The sequence below is a fragment of the Cottoperca gobio genome, chromosome 1 (assembly GCF_900634415.1).
Source record: "Cottoperca gobio chromosome 1, fCotGob3.1, whole genome shotgun sequence".
Classification (NCBI taxonomy): domain Eukaryota; kingdom Metazoa; phylum Chordata; class Actinopteri; order Perciformes; family Bovichtidae; genus Cottoperca; species Cottoperca gobio.
In genome coordinates this window covers 12,639,023-12,656,591 of record NC_041355.1, presented here as the reverse complement: position 1 = coordinate 12,656,591, position 17,569 = coordinate 12,639,023, and the positions used below count along the sequence as shown (strand labels likewise).

Below are 17,569 nucleotides of genomic sequence, written 5' to 3'. Positions count from 1 at the left end.
AGGAAGAGATACTGAAAGCCTGTTTCTGAACAGGATGTGTCAGCTCTGTCAGACAGCCTGCAGACGGACGGGGATTATGCAGTCTGACTTAATTGACAAAAATGTAAACTTGAAGCTTGACTGCCCGAAAGACTTGACATTCAAGTCTCGAGCACAGCTTCAATATTTGATTATTAGGATTAAGCATTAAAAAGAAAACCTGGTCTCAGCTATGCAAGAGAAACAACATGGACGGGAGGAATGATTAAAGCAACTAATAACGTGTTTGATGTATAATTGGACATACAGCAATTATTGACCATAAAAGGCTGTAACACGGTTTGAATGCAGAGTAATAAATGGAAAAATGGCTTCAATTTAGGATGTACCCAAGCAAAGTTTTTCACTTGCTTTAAGTTACATTCTAACCCGTGGTGGGCAGTACTTCTCTGAGGTCTATGTATCTTGTAGTCATTCTGCAGGAAACCACATTCAGAAGTTTCACAGCAGGTTGTTTTTAGTGACTGTTTACTGAGTGCTAATAAAGGAGCTGCAGTTTGAAGGTAGTAGCTCCAGTGTTTGCGTGCATTTAATCACTTTTAACGACGAGTTAAACTTGTGTTTGCCAGTGTCTATGAATGCTCTCATAGAGCTTTGTGAGCATTGCTCGGTGGGTTTGCATAGATGCAAAATGTTTTTGTGGTCTCAAGCTACTAATGTCTGTCGAGCGTGTGGTCTCAAAGATGCTTCTAACTAATTCCTGGAAATGTAAAAGAAAGAAACTCAATTAAAACATGCAGATGCTATATTGAAGGGGAAGTTTCCATTTAATGACTTTGTGCACCAATACATGCATCTTATGGCTTATATCCCAAATAAAACAATAACTTAACATTAGGGAGTATTTGTTATTTAGAAATACAAAACAAAACATTGTTTCAAATGTTTTTTTAGTACATTGTTTCATTATAATCCTAATTTCATTTTCAAAAGTCAACTTTTACTTCATGGTCACTTATGAGTGAATGTGTAATGAGTTACATCTAATATTCTCATCCCAATGGCTGTAATCATGCCACAAAGAAAGACCAAATATTGAATGCATGTATTATTTCCCCTTTCTTCAAGTTATCTGAACCATCACTGCATAAATCAGGTTTTATACTCCATATTATCAGAATCCTCTCATACAGTATATATTGTAAACAATAACTGTAGACCGTGTCTAATACCACAGATTGTATTAGTGTGCATGTTTGAGTGGTCAATAATATCTCCATATGCCACTAGGTGGTGCACTAGTTCCACACACACACACACACACACACACACACACACACACACACACACACACACACACACACACACACCTAAAGGTGTTGGGAATAGTTTATTTCTCAAGTTTGAATCAAAGGAAAACAATGGACAGCACAATAATGCAAGAATTTTATTTGAAAAAAAGACATGAATCTGACATTGTGATATGTAACATTTTCATTCAAATGCTGCTTACTGGACAATTGTTCTTTATAAGTTACCGTTTGTATTCCTTTAAATACTTCAAAAAGTAGTATCAGCGATAGAAGGATTTTGACTGGTCATGACAGTTGGTCAAAACCACATTTATCTAAAATGTAATACATTTCAATGTTCATTACTGTACAAGAAACTTTCTTTACATAAAAAAAAGAAAAAAAGGTAGCGCTCATTTGCATAATTACTACTTTTACTTTTAATACGCAAGTAGATGTTGTTGCCAACCATTTCTGAGCTTTTAGTCGAAGAGTCAGTTCACCCAAATAAAAGAAAACAACTATTTCCTCACTTTTCTCTTGTGGCGTCTCACCCTGCTGATAGTGTTGGTTTGATCTGTCTACGTTTTGATATACCCGGTTAAACAATTAAGGTAAATGGATGTTTCTTAGAGGGGAAAAGTCGCTATAAAAAGTGTTACCCGTGTGTATCATTTACACTGAACAGGGACAGTAAAACATTTTTTAATTCTGTATCACCACAAGTTCAATCCTATTGACACAGAGACCAAAACCTGTGTCATGCGGTCACAAGTAGACATTGCTTCATTTTATTGGGGCACTGTCACACATTTCACATGTCACCACAAACTCGGCCTTTAGAAGCCTTCATCTAATTTAATGAAATTAGGCTTTATGACAAAAACCCTGTTATAAACTGGAGGTGTGGAGTTTGAAAGACATGGGTGTTTACCAGGCATTGAAAATATGACAAATGTTTCCAAGTTGCATTGTGGGAAGTGTAGTGCCAATGTTTGTAGACCCCCCCAACTGTTTGGAAGAAGAATACCCCTTTAAAAGGACACCCAAACAAAAAAGGTTGGGAACCAGCCTTAGATACGACTACAGAGAAGTGATCATTTACTTTCTCATTAAGGTGAGCTGACCCTTTAACAGAAACACACTGCTGACCATGTGTTTCAATTTCATACTAGACAGGAGAAAAGAAAACAATCAACATTTACATTGCAATGCCCAAGTCTTTGTACCTTTTAATAACTGAAATAGAATTAACATGTTAATTAAGGCATGCACTTCTATTTTTTTTTTTTTTCAACCTATGAAGAACTATACTTAAGTCTTCAATGATCTTTTACATTTTAACAACATACTTTAAAACAAAAAAGTATTTGATACAAGGCCTAGCATCCAGTTGTACAGGACGGACCCACACTATAATGAACATCAGGTACTTACTGGGTTTAACTGACCTTTCATGCCAGCTGAGTGGGTTTTAAGGCTGATATGGATGGGCTACAGACAACAAAAACAAATACAAAGCAGTAAGTGATATGTGCAGAGGAAAAAGATTGTGCCACACTAAATACCAAGAACTTCTTGACACCATGTCTTTAAACCATGTGTGCACTAAAGACTCAAATGTGCCTGCCGTCTACATCTATGCATGAATAATCCCATTTATTTTTCTCAGAAACTGCTCTCTGTACAGCAATCTTCATCACGGAATCATTGCAGATGACACTGGATGATTATTATGAAAAACATTAAGAATAGAAAGGATGGACAAAACAAAAACCACCCGGCAATACAAACTAGCACTGCACTAAATACCGATCTAGCAAAGCAGTTTTTCATGAGACCGTCTCAAGTGTTGGTTTATTCTTAAATCTTAATTGGAAGCACCGGTTAGAAATAAATTGTTTGGTTTCCATTAGTGCTGGGGAGGGTCTCCTTGTGACCATTGTTCCTTCTTGCTAATGCAGTCCGTTTGGATTATGTCATTGCATTTTGAAACTTTTGCTCTCTACAGTCTTTTGGAGGAATGGATGCACAAGCAAATTAGATAATTGCTGCTGTAAATTATAACTGCAGACGCAAAATGAGTTACCATTTAGCCGTGTGCGTCACCATCCAACAACCACAATGTGATTTTCCAACATCGGTCATTTAAAAACGGGTATAAAAGCAACAAACCTGATCACCACTACATTGCTGAACAGTTGCAAACATCATGTGATAAAGTCTAAAAAGTTAATAAAGCACCAACCTCGAGAAAAAAAAATACAAATAAAACTTTTCAAGAGAACTGAGCTTCACAAAATTGGATTTTAACACAGAGCTACTGTATTGTTGGGTTTGTTGTTTTGCTTGCCCCCTGTAGTGCATTATGGAGACATGACTATGAGGTATGACAAATACTAACATTATAGCATTCATGCATGTTTGAGTACAGATATGTACAGACAAGTTAATGAATCAGGAATGAAAATGTAGTTTCTCTTTCACTTTTGTGTAAGTGTACCATATCTACACGTGTCGTTATTTAATCTGCAGTTATTTCCATCATCATCATGAGGTAACATGCAGTATTTGGAACCAGAAGTTGGCCAACATCACGAGATTTGAGCACAATAAGTCTTTATTCTGTTTCTGAACTCATGGAAATGCTTTTTCTTTTGTACTTAAATGTCACGTCTTTTATTAAGACAAGGCAAAGTGGACTCCTCAAAAAAAAAAAAAAAAAAATAGATGATGGCAAACTTGGTTTTTAAATACCTGATGAAATCCTGTAGTTAAAAACAGAGCCATAAAGGTAAGAACACCAGTACAAACCTTCATCACTCACCTCCACGCACGTCAGGACAAACCAGCATTGGATTTCAAGATGAATTTTATTACAACAGATTCATAAAACATTACAAAGGATGCATACAGGTACCCTTTTGACCAGGAAATATTAAAAACAAACCTGAAATAAGGATAAAGCTAGAGACTGATGAGACGTGAATTTGTAACACTACTTAGTTGGAATCATCTTCATCACTGAGACCCTCACCAACCAAGGTTGGGGACGCAAGTCCAACAGCACCTAAGCGTGCTGTGAGGGCCTCAATCAATATACCAAAAATAAAAAAACAAAATAAAAATTATCAAATGTTTACAAGAGAAACTTGCCTTTGTAAGGGGTTGGTACGTTCATGTAACTCCAGCAGCTTCAAAAGAAATATGAATCATTTTAACACACTTCACTTCAATAAACCTGAGTGAAACCTATGGGGGGGGGAAAAATATATCCTCACATGTAATCAAATGACAACAAAATAGCTTTCAGCAACGTGAGTGGTGTTTGGCTGTTTTTCCAATAAAGATGTTACATTAAATGTCCATTAGTTCTAACAAATAATGTTTCTCTTCACCACCACTGGTCTTACTGCTCTTTGCTTGCAGCTAGGTTTGAAAAAGCACAAGGATGAGAGAAAGGTGTTAACCTCAAACCTAATGTGGCGGCTGCTTTGCTGCTTCAGTAGCGTCCAGCCGGAGACATGACGGGCGGCCTCATGCCCATGGGAGGGCCTCCCTGGTAAGGGGGCCCCATAGGAGGACCCTGCCCATAAGGAGGCATCCCTCCAGGCATGTAGCTGGGCATGCCCTGAGGAGGAGCACCATACTGACCTGCAGGGAGAACAAGAGGAAAGCAGAATGTATTCATTCTAACAAATTTGACAATCAATGTCAATAAAACTGCAGCTTATATCAAATTAATTCCGATGCGTATTTTGCTATTTTAGTGTTTGCAAGCATGTCGGCAACATTTTAAAAGAAGAAACCTCCTCCAAGGTCGTTTGAGGTTAAATAAATATAAAATCAAGTAATTGAAAAGCAAACTAACACATTTACCTTGAACATATAAAAAGAAATGCATTATAAATGTCAACTAAAAGCTTCTTCAATAAAAATAAAAAATAACTAAATAAATAAATCTAAGGAGTGCCATGCTTTCAAAAAAAAGAAAATTGGGGGGCGACCACAAAATAAACTTTTTGGGAACCACTAATTTAAAGAAAATAATATCTGAAAAAAATGCTTCAGTGCAATGAAAAGTTTAGACTTGTGCCACAATTAATTGATAATATAATAAAGATAAATTAATTCACAAACTCTACACAATTGAGTCAAGTGTGGATTGTTAAACTAAAATGACATGTGACATGTGACATAGGACTGGTTCACTAACAAGCATCGTCTTACCGTGCATGGGATGCCTCATGCCAGGCTGCTGTGGTGGCATTCCTTGCTGCTGGGGCATTATGCCGCCTACAGACACCACTGGGGGAGCAGCCACATGGGCCTGACCCTGCCTGGGTGTGAGACGCTGGTAACGGGGCAACTGTGCCTTCATCTCTTCCTGTTGGCAGGGACAACACACAAAACAAACATTCAGACTTAAGAAACACTGTTATGCCCCTTACAGCACAAAGATAAAAACACTCACAAAAATGATGAGGAATTGGGTACCAATGTTGGCGTGCCCTGATTTCAAACTGAGGATATTCAAATTCAGAATCATCCTTCAACATAACCACAACAAGAGAAACTACTACGCAGAAGTAAGGATGTACAATTTAAATGCTTGGCAGATATCGCCGAAATATTTAAACTTCATGCTTATCGTGATATTCACAAACAGATTGATGGTCAAATATTGCACCAACGCATTTATCAATAAATGTACTATTATATATATATATATATATATCAGTCATTACTTACTGTGAAAAGGGCAAAATGGAAAGCTCAAGCAACTTACCAGTGAGATATCCTCATCAGGATGGATCAACTTACTAGTTGCACTCGTGGTGGTGAGGGTGGCGGGTTTGGTGGCCACTGTGGCTGGGGGTTTGGCCACAGTGCCGCTAGAGGGGTTAGAAGAAGTAGAAGAGCAAGAAGAGACAGAGGGCAGGGTGTAGGCAGGGAATGTTGCTTTGGGAGGGTCGGAGGAGGCGGCTGTACTGTGGGAAGCTGCGACTCCTGAAGTGCTCTGCTGGGCCTGTACAAAGACACAATACAGGTAACTGACGAGTATCCAAAGATGTGGTCAGTGGATTACACCTTTGTGATAATCATTTCATAACAAATTACTTGAGGTATATAAAACCTCAACGTTCAATTTTAGACTTTTATTCATGATTTGGTCACTATGAATGTAGTGAAGTAGTATTTCGGATTCCACTTAAAAACATTGACATTCTTCTTTTTTACAACAACAACCTTTACAATTACACGACTTCCTTTCAACTTGAGTGCACATTACGCATGGAATGATTTAAACCCTCTGTATCCAGAATAGTAAATAAATCATTGGATGTAACACAGATCCTGAGATAGAATAACCAATAGATAGACAGAGTTTAGATTGTGGGGGGGGGGGGGGGGGGGACGGACTGACAGTGTGATATGCACAACTGCAGCAAGTCAGTAGTTATTGCAAAATTCATGCTTTAAAGGTTTGGAGGTGTGAATGATGCAAAATAGAATCCACGTAAATCAATTGTTATGCCTCATTCTGCGTTAATTTAAGCACATGCACATTAATAAAGCTCACAGAAAAATATGTCAGTTGTTGTCAGGGATAATTATCCTCCGACACCAACATTGTAGCCAACAAAGGCAAATACTGTCATCAGCCTAGTTACAACTTGAGAATTTACAGGCAGAGTTAATAAATAAGCAACATGCAGCTGCCACAGCTCAAGTCAGAGTCCTGTCTGTGAGCGTACTTGTGGCGTGTTAGGAAAGGGAGGCTGGGAGGAGGCAGACTGAAGGTCTGCAGGTGGAGAAGAAACGGCTGCTGTGCTGCTGTGAACACCAGCGCCCATCTGCAGCATGGTGGAAAGGAGATCACAGTATTGGCATGTAATATGTCCACATACTCTATCCAAATTCCATTATGAGAACAGAATATACTACATAATACTGACACTAATATAAAGAATAAAATGGGGGTGAGAAAGACAGAAAAAGAGGAAGAGCTGAAATCAGAAATGAGAAGTGTTGGGAAATAAAAATAATGTCCCTGACTATTGGTGTATGGTGCCCACCTGTGCTGCACTGGGGAAAAGAGGTTTGGTGACGGCGGGCTGGGCCACTGGTAATGCCGGTCGACTGGGTATCACTCCGGCTGCTGCAGCTTGGGCCATATGGGGCATCCCTGGCCTTGGAGCCATGTGAGGTGGCATTCCTAAACATTCACCCAAAACATGTCGATTAACCCTTCGTGCACCATTACACTGAAAACATATCAAGAGCAAAATAAGCAAGCAGAGTGCACAGAAGGAGCAAGCATTTCAAAGATTAATGTCAGTTTCTCAAGAATGGTCCTTAAACATGAAATCATTTACAATTATATTTTTATATATTCAATTACACCTGCCTAACAATCTAAAAATGTAAGCTATGGTTATGATCTAGGAATCAAATAAATAGTTATCATAGCTACATAAGCTTTTTTTGGTCATAATTTGTTAAAAAGCATTCATTCATCAACAATACTGTTGAAAAAATAACATATCACTGAAACGTATTACTTAGTCAATTAATATGTGGAACGCATTTCAAATGTCTTTGGTAACCTCAACTCAAAATCACAACTCACCGTGTGGTATACCGGGCATCCCTGGCATCATGGGAGGCATCATTCCACCCATTGGCATCATGCTGCAAAAGGCAATAAGACCAATAAGATAATGATTTGGTATTACTGTAATCTAATTTCTAAAAGCTAATAGTTGCATGGAAATATAATCAATTAATGAAGATAAAACTAGAAAAAAGAAAAAAAAAAAAGCACAGAATGTGGAATAGTATTATTAAACACAGTCAACAAGAGATCTTACCCTGGTGGCATTCCATGCATAGCAGGGGGCATGCCGTGCATCATCGGAGGAACGCCCGGCATCATGGGAGGCATTCCTTTCACAATGAGTAAGAGGGCATGTTGTTTACTAACAACTCAACACATACAACTGAATACAAGAATCCCACATCTCCAATGGTTCCCTGCTGTGTCATCGACAGTTTCTTTATCTCAGTCTTGCTACATTTTTATTAGATTGCAGGTCTGAACCTGAAGGCTGTGGCTGCTTCACAACAATAGCACAGTGAATCCTTGTTTAGGTACAACAAGTGAAAACGCACAAACAAGGACTAAATCAGTTCAACCATAAACAGCTTATTAAATGTAGAGATATGATAAACACAAGTAATGTATAGAGATTATTTGGGGGGCTTACATGTGACATTTGTTATGAATAAATATAAATGTATCATGTGTCCAGCAAGTCAACTGATTGTTTATAAAGTTGTTGGACTAAATGTTTAATTTACATTTGGTCCATTTATAAACAGCGCCCCCCCCCCCCCTCGACCGCAGCTCATTTTGTTGTGTTGATTTTCTTTTTTACGGTTCTGACTGTTAACCATTCATGTAATTTTGGATCGGATCAAACTGAAAAGTCTAGAGTCCAGACCAACGAGGCATGTGTGAAAAGGCCCCTACTCAAAGTAAACTTATGAGTGTTTTTTTATATTGTCAAGTTTAGTCAGTGATGATTTACAACTTCTGCTTTTACTAAGAGTTCCTTGCCTTGATATGCTCCAGGGTGCATCCCAGGTACGCCAGCCACAGGAGGCATGCCAAGCTGGGCCATTGGAGCAGCGTAGCCTGCCTGGGGCTGGACAGCAGCAACCTGCTGAACTGATGGTCCTGCTTCATCGTCATCATCGTCGTCGTCATCAGTGTCGTCTTGATTGCTTGACTTCTTCTTTTGACTCTCTAAAAAAAGAAAGGTAATGGTGAAGCTTAAACAAAATGCTAATTAACCTAAGCTTTTACAAAAATACTCAGATGTTGATTTTAATGCAAGCACACAGCATTTCCGAAACAAAGTAGTTATAGAACATACAATTAACCAAGATGGGATACCGCAGGATTTTCCTTCCGCTACCCATCATGCTCTATCAACATAAGGATTCTCCCTTAACCTTAAATCCTTCAAAGTAAACAATTAATTTGGCCGTTTGGCCTAGTATCCAAATTGGCAAAGAAAGGTGTATGAAAGATTACAAACCTTGTGATTTCTGTTCTAAAGTTCGTCTTCTTTCCTGCATGTCTTTCTCTGGAATCCCCTCCATACCGTAGATCTCCAGCTCGATGTCTACTCTTCCAGGAATTGCATTTGGTACACTGTCAATCGTCTCTTTGTGTACCTGAAAGACATGCAAAGTGAGCCAGCGCATATTCATAACAGGCAAAGTACATCCATTGCCCAACTTTGTGAGAACTACTAATAGGCCTTTTTAAATCAACAAGTTACAAGAGAACCAAGGACACGTAAACCCAGGAACTAAACTAAGTTTGACAAAAAAAATGTACCCACCTGCATGCAATGAATAGCCAAGCCTGGGCCTGTGTACAACTTCTTGTGGCAAATATGGCATTTAAAATGCTTTGCCTTCTGATGCTGAATGAGGATCTTTTCATCATCAAAGTCTCGATTGCAGTACCTTTAGTAAGCAGTTAAGGATTGTGTCGAAACAAGAAACATGAGAAAAACACAAAAAATACATCATGCAACACCCAAATCCACAACGCCAGAGCAAGCATCCAAAATAACGTTAATGTTAACGCGTAACATTAGTCTTAATCCCCGTTGAGACCAATGACCCAGCAGCGCGAACTGTACGGTTACACAACACCGAGAGAAAAAACAGGTTTCAGATTAATCCGCCTTGAAACTTTAATCACTAACGTTACATTTTACACTGAATCATCAATGCACGGCTAACAGGTTAGCTAGCCAACATATTGAACGGAGGTAGCTAGCATTACTTTCCTCTCAGCAATACCATGAATCAACGCAAACTTCTAATGCGTAAATGTAATCGACGACTAATATTGTACCAGTATTGAATATACACTGTCCACAATCCTCAAAACGGTTTGTTAGCCTACAATGACCGAACGGTTAAGCTAACGTTAGCTTACTAGCCGCTAAACCTCCGAGAGGCTAGCTTAGGCCTTCCTTTTGTCAAGCTAACGTTTAGCCTCTGGCATTTCTACGTTGCTATTTAGTCATTCAGTCAAAAGGATACCAGCACCATGGCTTCATCTGCTTCTTCTTTTTTCGTCCCATTTCCAATGAATACTGAAAAAGAAGTCTTCCAACCTTAAATACTAGTCTTATTATCTGTTTGACAACAGCATGCTGTAGTGCCGTAACAACGCCGAAAATGGCGCTTTGATGGAGGAAGTTGTAGTGGAGAACATAGACGTCATGTCATAGACACGCCCCTAGTTTTGTAGAAGAGATACAATATAATATAATATAATGTTGTCATAACCAGCAAAAATTGCCATTTGAAAGGGTATGTTGGTCACTTTTTGTATTGTGAGTTAAGTGACCAACTTAATCATAGTTTCGCAAAATAAAGACACTGAAACAGCCTACAATTGAACAATGCCAGACATGCAAATAAGTGTCAGACTGGGGCAAAAGACCCTCACAGTATTTGGGTTATTTTCAAGCCTTTAGGACATCTTCTTAGTTGCCTGGTCGTGGTGAATTAGTTCATCCCCTACTTTAGTTCTTTCATCAGCTCCTTCCCCCTGCCCTCCAACTGCAGAAACAAGACGTATACAGATTAAGCAACTTGTTTCGACCTGGGCCCATGTCGGAGCCACACCTGAGCTCACCTGCGTCACAGGATGACACCCAACATACAATGTTGGAGGCAAAAAAAAAAAGGCATCAAAGCACACGTTGGGTGCATGTCATAAAAATCCATTCTCCATTCTTTTATTTAAGATGTGACAGTCCATAAACCAAAACATTATATAGCAAAATTGAAAATATTTGCAAAAATACAGGTGCTATGTTACCACAATTAGCAGAAGTCAACGTCCAACACAGGCAGGAAGTCAGACAAAACATCACAGAGGAGCACTTCCTTGTTGGTGAAAAGCATATGGTAAATAAGCTTACATTGTTTTCAACAAAACTGATTAAATTAGCTTGGAGACAGACAGATTCTTTTAGAATGTGCATGTTTTGGACCAAGTGACATACAGACCGTATCTTATTTAGTTATTCATTTAAGTCTTCCTCACATTGATGTTATAGCTGCTAAAGGTGGGGATATTTTTATTTACTTTATGGGGTACTTAACCTATAATATTTTATGTCATCATTTATTAGTTAATTTATATTTTGGAATTAATAATTTTAATCTGCAAAGTAACTAAAATAAGTATAAAGTACCATAAAAAGGAAACACTCAAGTAAAGACACCTAGAAATTGTACTTACATTACTGTATTTGAGTAAATGTACTTAGTTACAGTCCACCACTGGAAGCCACATATATTACAGTTGAACAAAACTACTTTTCATGCACTCACAAGTCTCTTGCTGCATCTCCTGATCAGCCAAAACTAGGTTGTTGTTTTCACTCCATTTTCTAGCTGGCCTGTAGCATCTTTAGTTTGGATGACTATATCCTGGCCCCCTCAGATATTTCCGTTAGTTTACAAACATCTGTTTCAGACGAAGACACAGTGGCCTTTCTCCTGCCTCAACTTGAAGTGTGCACACACTGGTGATATTCTCAGTGGGCCCTAAACACACTCTCAAAGCCCGACCTCTGTATTACATCCAGCTCCACACACACAGATGTTGCTGCTAATCTATATACCACACTCTTATAGTCGCACCTTGATCTGATTAGAGCAACATATATACAGTATATAATAGCACCAGTCCCCATTTCTTCAGAAAGTTTCTATAATATTATAATGATTTAAAAAGGTTTTCTTATAGGCTTTGAATTGTATTGTTATTGCAAACACTTCATAACATACGACAGAAAAGCTTCAACAGTATCTGAAGGTATGGGTGCAACAAAACCTGAGAGAAATCAATAAAAGCATGTTGTATATCTATATAACTTTACTCAACGAATATCACTTGCATTTTACTGTCTTTGTACTGTGTAATTGTATTCTTCTTGTGTAAACCTTAGGACCAAAGAAACGCAATTTCGTTCCACTGTATACTCAATATTGTATATGGAAAGAATGACAATAAATTCTACTCATATACGTACAGTTGCAACTTGTTGTGTCGTCAGTGTCCACTTGATGGAGACAGCGTTGCAGAAATGAAAGTCCCAGCATCCAATCTTTGATTTTTGAAATGTTGTGTACAGCCATACAGTATGTAAAAGAGGATGTAGACATCCCTGTCAACAATCATTTTTTATCATTTTGGTTGTCTGTCATGTCTTTATAACATTCCAATTAAGGGACATCCTAATGCCGCAGCGTTCACTACGGTTTTAGGCCAGTGACCAGGGGTCATTGAGAGGGTCCCCAGAAAATAGGGAATAGTTTATTTTCACTATTTAATACAATATAGAAGTCAGCTCAATGTGATTAAGAGTCATAAGAGTGACTATTCTGATCATAGGTTTCACTTCCTCCACGGTTATGTCCTGAACTGTAATCTTAATCATATCCAACAACCAAAATCTTTTCAGATGTGGAGCCCTGAAGCAAAATCTTATCAAATGGGGGCCGTGACCTAATCTGTATCAATTTAAAGGTCCATGACACGAAAAAGTTTTAGACAATAGCTGCTTCTAGATTTGTGTCAACAATTTTGGGAAGGATCTATCCTTTTTCAACGTCACAGTAACTTCCCGCACAAACCAGGGTCAATAAAGAAATGGTCTCCGAGGTGTGGAAGACCTTTGATTGGCCTGCACAGATCCCTGACATCAACAACATAGGGATATATTTTGATCCCTACTTCACTAATCTGGTTAAATGGGAGCACGTCACCTCAGCCTGAGATAGTGGAGACTGTATATGTACCCATAGTATTAGAATGAAACAAAACACAATGTGTACTGGCGTCCACATACTTTTGGCCATGTAGTGTCAAAATTGCCTGTGCCCTGTAAACACCAGAGACCGCTGAATTAGCCGAGGCACAGTCAGATGTGCACTGACCAACATATTGTTATGTCAAAAATAGTAACAGCAGAAAGAATTGATCACTGATCCCACACATGTGCATGTACATAAAGACATATGAAATACACTGCTTAGATAACACTCACACACGCTGACAGAATATGTTAAAAATATTATCCATTATCACCATCATATAGTTAGAAACATTCTTAATAATTATTCATCAGAGTGTAAACTGTTGACCTAAATCCTGCCTCTTGCATGTAACTAAAAAGATGTGAATTGCTAATTAAAACGTGGCCACATTGTAACAAGTGCTTCTCTCAGCAGGCAGCATGAATGCAGAGATACCCCAAATGCATTCACACAGAATTTCCTTCCATGCAGCTTCATTTGTCTTCTCTTTCTCACCAAGGTGAATGATTACCTCTGAAATTGGAGATTTATGAAGGGGAAACCCAACTGAGGCGGCTTTCCTTGGCAGCCTAATGAATTTTTCATTGTACGCCTTCAAAACGGCTACTCTCCATATGGTTGTACCGGCTAGACAGAGAAGACGTTCAGTGACAGCTTAAGGAGTCCCTTCTCTGAATGAATTATGGCGGATTCTTGTAGGCTCGCACTTTTCATTGATCACTTTGACGTCTGCTTTTTTCATGAAGGCTCTTACCCCAGCTTTCCACTCTGGGGTCCTGAGCTCTCTCTAAACATTGGGATGGGAGTTTGAAGCTCATTTGGTTTAAGTCTGCAAACCTGCTTGGTTTGAGCACTTTTCTTTGCACAACGGGGGTTCATTCCTGTCCCAAAAATATTGACTAAAACGTGTATGTGTGCGTGCAAGCATGTGTGACCTGATATAAATGAGATCAAATAAATCATATTTAGTTTCTGTATAAAACTGTTTAATGTACTCCAGTATGTACATATCAAATCTACAAAATATGCACAATGTTAAAATATTATCAATGATTTACCCCCTCACTCACGTTTGTGTCATAGCCCTTAATATATACAACCCCAGACCATCTTGAACCAATTTTTTTAAATAGGACAATACAGGATATAGCTAACGTATCACAATGCAGACTGACCAAACAATTTACACAACATACCAATAATCACCAAGTAAAAAAAAACAAAACAGCAAATGCTTGTTAAAATATTAATCTGTATATAATTACATTAGAATAATGTTTGTGCGAAGCAGTTACCAGCGTAAAACACAAGGTTAAAGTACAGTACAGTTTGAGACTTACAGCTTAGGGCTAGGGTCGTTTTTCTATCCCAGTGCAATCAATTAACAATTTACGTTGTGACAGTAACTAATGAGGGAGCATTGATTTACTTCTTTCCCCCATCGCCTCATGATATGAGAATGAAGCAACCCCAGCCCAGATGTAGTCGAGGTCAGGCATGTGTGCTCTTCTACGTTAGGTAATGAGAAAAAGACTAGATTTCATCAGAATGGCTAAGCTGTCCCCACGGGTAAATGTTTTCATTGGTCTACTCCCATTTTGCCTTAATTCACCAACTCCCCAATCAATAAATACATTTCTGCCACTTATTAGTTTTTTTTAAACCAATCGCAAAAAGAGAGATTCTTTAGAGATCATAAACATTTTCTGACACATACGAGAAACTCCTCACAATTGGATTTATTTTGCTTGCACAAAAGCAATTCTTGTCCGGGATGTGCTCTTCCCCTCCAGTGCTTGTAGCAATGTTTTGGCATCATTTTTGAAAGCTTAAAAATCTAAATGGCACTTCTGCTTCTTTTTTTCTTTTTTCTTTTTTATCTGTACAATTGCCACACTACTAGCACACAAAAAAGTCAAAAGACACAAGTTTGAGGTTCAAATAGTGCTGTTGAAATGAATCCTTCTCTGGTGAAGTGCCAAATGCCGAAGGCAACACTGAATAATAACCAACACTTAACTTCAAAAAAGTAGATTCATAATATATTTTGAAGGTTGCAGTAGCCTATATACTCCATGCTCTCCCTACAAACGTGGAGAGGTTTAGCTCTCCTGCTGTCTGTTTAATCCTGTTTATGAGCTGCTTGTAATGATGACAAAACATCAACTAAGCCTAAATTCTCATATGACCTTATTCTTCATTTACTGATGATGATGGCGCAGGCAGATTACAGGATTTTCAGGAACTCTTCTGTCTGAAAACAGTTTATACTGCAGGGTTTTACTGCTGTCACCCTATACAAGAGGCAACTGTGCAGAAATACTTTTATCGGGCTGACGTCTCCATGAGAAGGCACCGTTGGATTGAGGAGGAGTAGGCAGAGAAGGTTAAGCAATGTGGAGAGGACTGTTCCTGCTTGTACCTGTTGTGTTGGATCTGAGACTTCTCATTTGTCATTGAAAAAAGTCCTGATGATCTTGACACAAACATCCAACAGAGATGTAGACAAAGAGCAGGGGGAGGTTAGCTTGTATGGTAAGTGGAAACGAGGGTAAGGCTTAACCCGAAAAAGGAACAGTTGGTCTGAAAAAGGTACAGCAGGCCAACAGCAAGGGCTACTGCACGTCAAGTGCATCCCTGCATCACAGCGTAGATGTGGATGTAGGATGAGGTTGGCTGTCAGACGACTCTGATCCCCCCACAATGAGGCTCAGAATATGAGGGCTGAGGTGAATCATCCAGCCAGGCGGTCAGGGATCTACTGGTGAATGAATAAAGGGGATTCAGGGTCTAGTCTACTTCTAATAAGCAAGTCAAGGTGGCGGGGGAAGTCGCACGTCAAGCAAGCTGTAGGCAAAGACGTTCCAGAAGACGGCGCAGAGCACAAACAACGTGTAGACACAGAAGAAGATCCAGAACAGGGACTGCTCCTGGAGTCGCTGCTCGTAGTTCTGCAGGACCACCACGCCCAGCGTCAGACCAACCACTACTCCTCCCAGGTGAGCTACAAAGCTGGGATTCGGGCATGGAGGAAAGGCCGGAGGATAAAACCGCAGCCACACTGCCCGACCAAACTCTACACTCACTGTGAGCAGGCAGAGGGAGAGAGAGAAAACACTATTTTAGCAAGGTATGTACATCGTTTCTCACAACTGCTGCACTTAAATCGATCTATTTTTGGAGAAGAATTTAGAGTTGCTTCTATTTTGTTACCAACAACTACGTATACTGGGCCATTGATCCCAAGATGTTTGTATTTACATAAACAGTGTTTTCAATTTTACTTGACATTGTGCCAAGCAGCATTTTTGTTTGTATATGTAATGTTGGAAGAAAAGGACATACAGAAAATGCACCCTAAAATTACAAGAATGATCTTGTCAACCTAACACATATATCCACAGCATGTAAAGACCTGGACTCCCACACTGCCTTACAAAGCGATTTGCTCGTGTTACATAGAAGATGAAAAGGGTGAGCTTTGCATAGCCACGCTGAGTGGGTCTTCACAGATAGAATTTCTCCATATGCTGAAGCTGCAAAGCCAGAATGTTTAATATTGCTGCCTTTGGAGCAAAATCTAATTTCTCTAATAAGAAACTTTTGCTGTAAGATTAGAATTCTGGTGATGGAATAACATGACAAGCTGATTTAAAGGAAAAAGTATTCTTAAACTGAGAAGAAAGGGGAGTCTGGCATCTTTATTCAGACTTACTGCAAACCAGAGCCATGGCCATCCGGAACAACTTAAACTGACACTTCATCCCGGACCAATTCTACAGAAAGAAAGAGAAAGAGAAGATGGAGTAACTCAGAAGGTCATTTACAAGCTCAGATGATAAAGGCAGAACAAACTGTGATATAAGGTCAAGTCCTCCTCAGACACAGACACACATGCTGACATGAAAAGACATGGGATCTCGCCCTCTGTCTCAATTCACCTCAATTTGGAAAGCCCCAGAGACACTATGACCCCCCCAATCTGTTCTTGCTGTGTTAGATAATATGATTTCAGCTGAGAGGCGGAAGAAAAACTCCTCCATCCTGATGCCCAGAATGTTGTGGAGGATCTGGCAGGGTACGTAATGAGTACCCTATTACACATAATAGAAGTTCACCTGAGTGCCTTTTGCCTAATGTGTCTGTGATGACCCACAGGATGGGCAGTTTTGAACAAACTGTGCAGATGTCAGAGTGTGCAGTGGGATGAGATTTCTTCACATGCACCCGCTCACACACACACACACACGTTCTGATGTTTGGGGGGGAAACTGATGGTGAGGAATGTTTGGCATCTGAAGATAGAGCAGCACCTGCTGGGCCCAAAACAGGCTGCTTTGATGATGTGGCAATGCTCTGTAGTGACAGGA

General features: G+C 39.3%; 2 protein-coding genes across 4 annotated transcripts in view; both read right to left on the bottom strand.

Moving 5' to 3' along the window:
* Positions 1-4,628: 4,628 nt before the first annotated feature.
* Positions 4,629-10,558, bottom strand: znf207b (zinc finger protein 207, b). Of its 2 annotated transcripts, XM_029435209.1 has the most exons (11): positions 10,404-10,558; positions 9,689-9,815; positions 9,380-9,518; positions 8,896-9,084; positions 8,147-8,222; positions 7,906-7,967; positions 7,352-7,491; positions 7,031-7,129; positions 6,061-6,291; positions 5,502-5,658; positions 4,629-4,925 (listed from the first exon to the last, which is right to left on the bottom strand). In XM_029435209.1, the coding sequence occupies exons 1-11, from the start codon at positions 10,442-10,444 to the stop codon at positions 4,774-4,776; spliced, it is 1,413 nt and encodes a 470-aa protein (XP_029291069.1). In that variant the 5' UTR covers positions 10,445-10,558; the 3' UTR covers positions 4,629-4,773. The 2 variants fall into 2 exon arrangements, with proteins under 2 accessions (XP_029291069.1, XP_029291059.1); XM_029435199.1 differs by lacking the exon at positions 7,031-7,129 and having other exon boundaries at positions 6,061-6,300.
* Positions 10,559-15,017: 4,459 nt separating this feature from the next.
* rhbdl3 (rhomboid, veinlet-like 3 (Drosophila)) overlaps positions 15,018-17,569 on the bottom strand; it is a 50,794-nt gene continuing 48,242 nt past the window's right edge. For both annotated transcript variants that reach the window (XM_029442860.1, XM_029442869.1), the window contains 2 exons: positions 16,915-16,975; positions 15,018-16,284 (listed from right to left, as the gene is read on the bottom strand). In XM_029442860.1, coding sequence (XP_029298720.1) covers positions 16,013-16,284; positions 16,915-16,975 — 333 coding nt within the window. In that variant the 3' untranslated portion in view covers positions 15,018-16,012. The remainder of the gene's footprint in view (positions 16,285-16,914; positions 16,976-17,569) is intronic.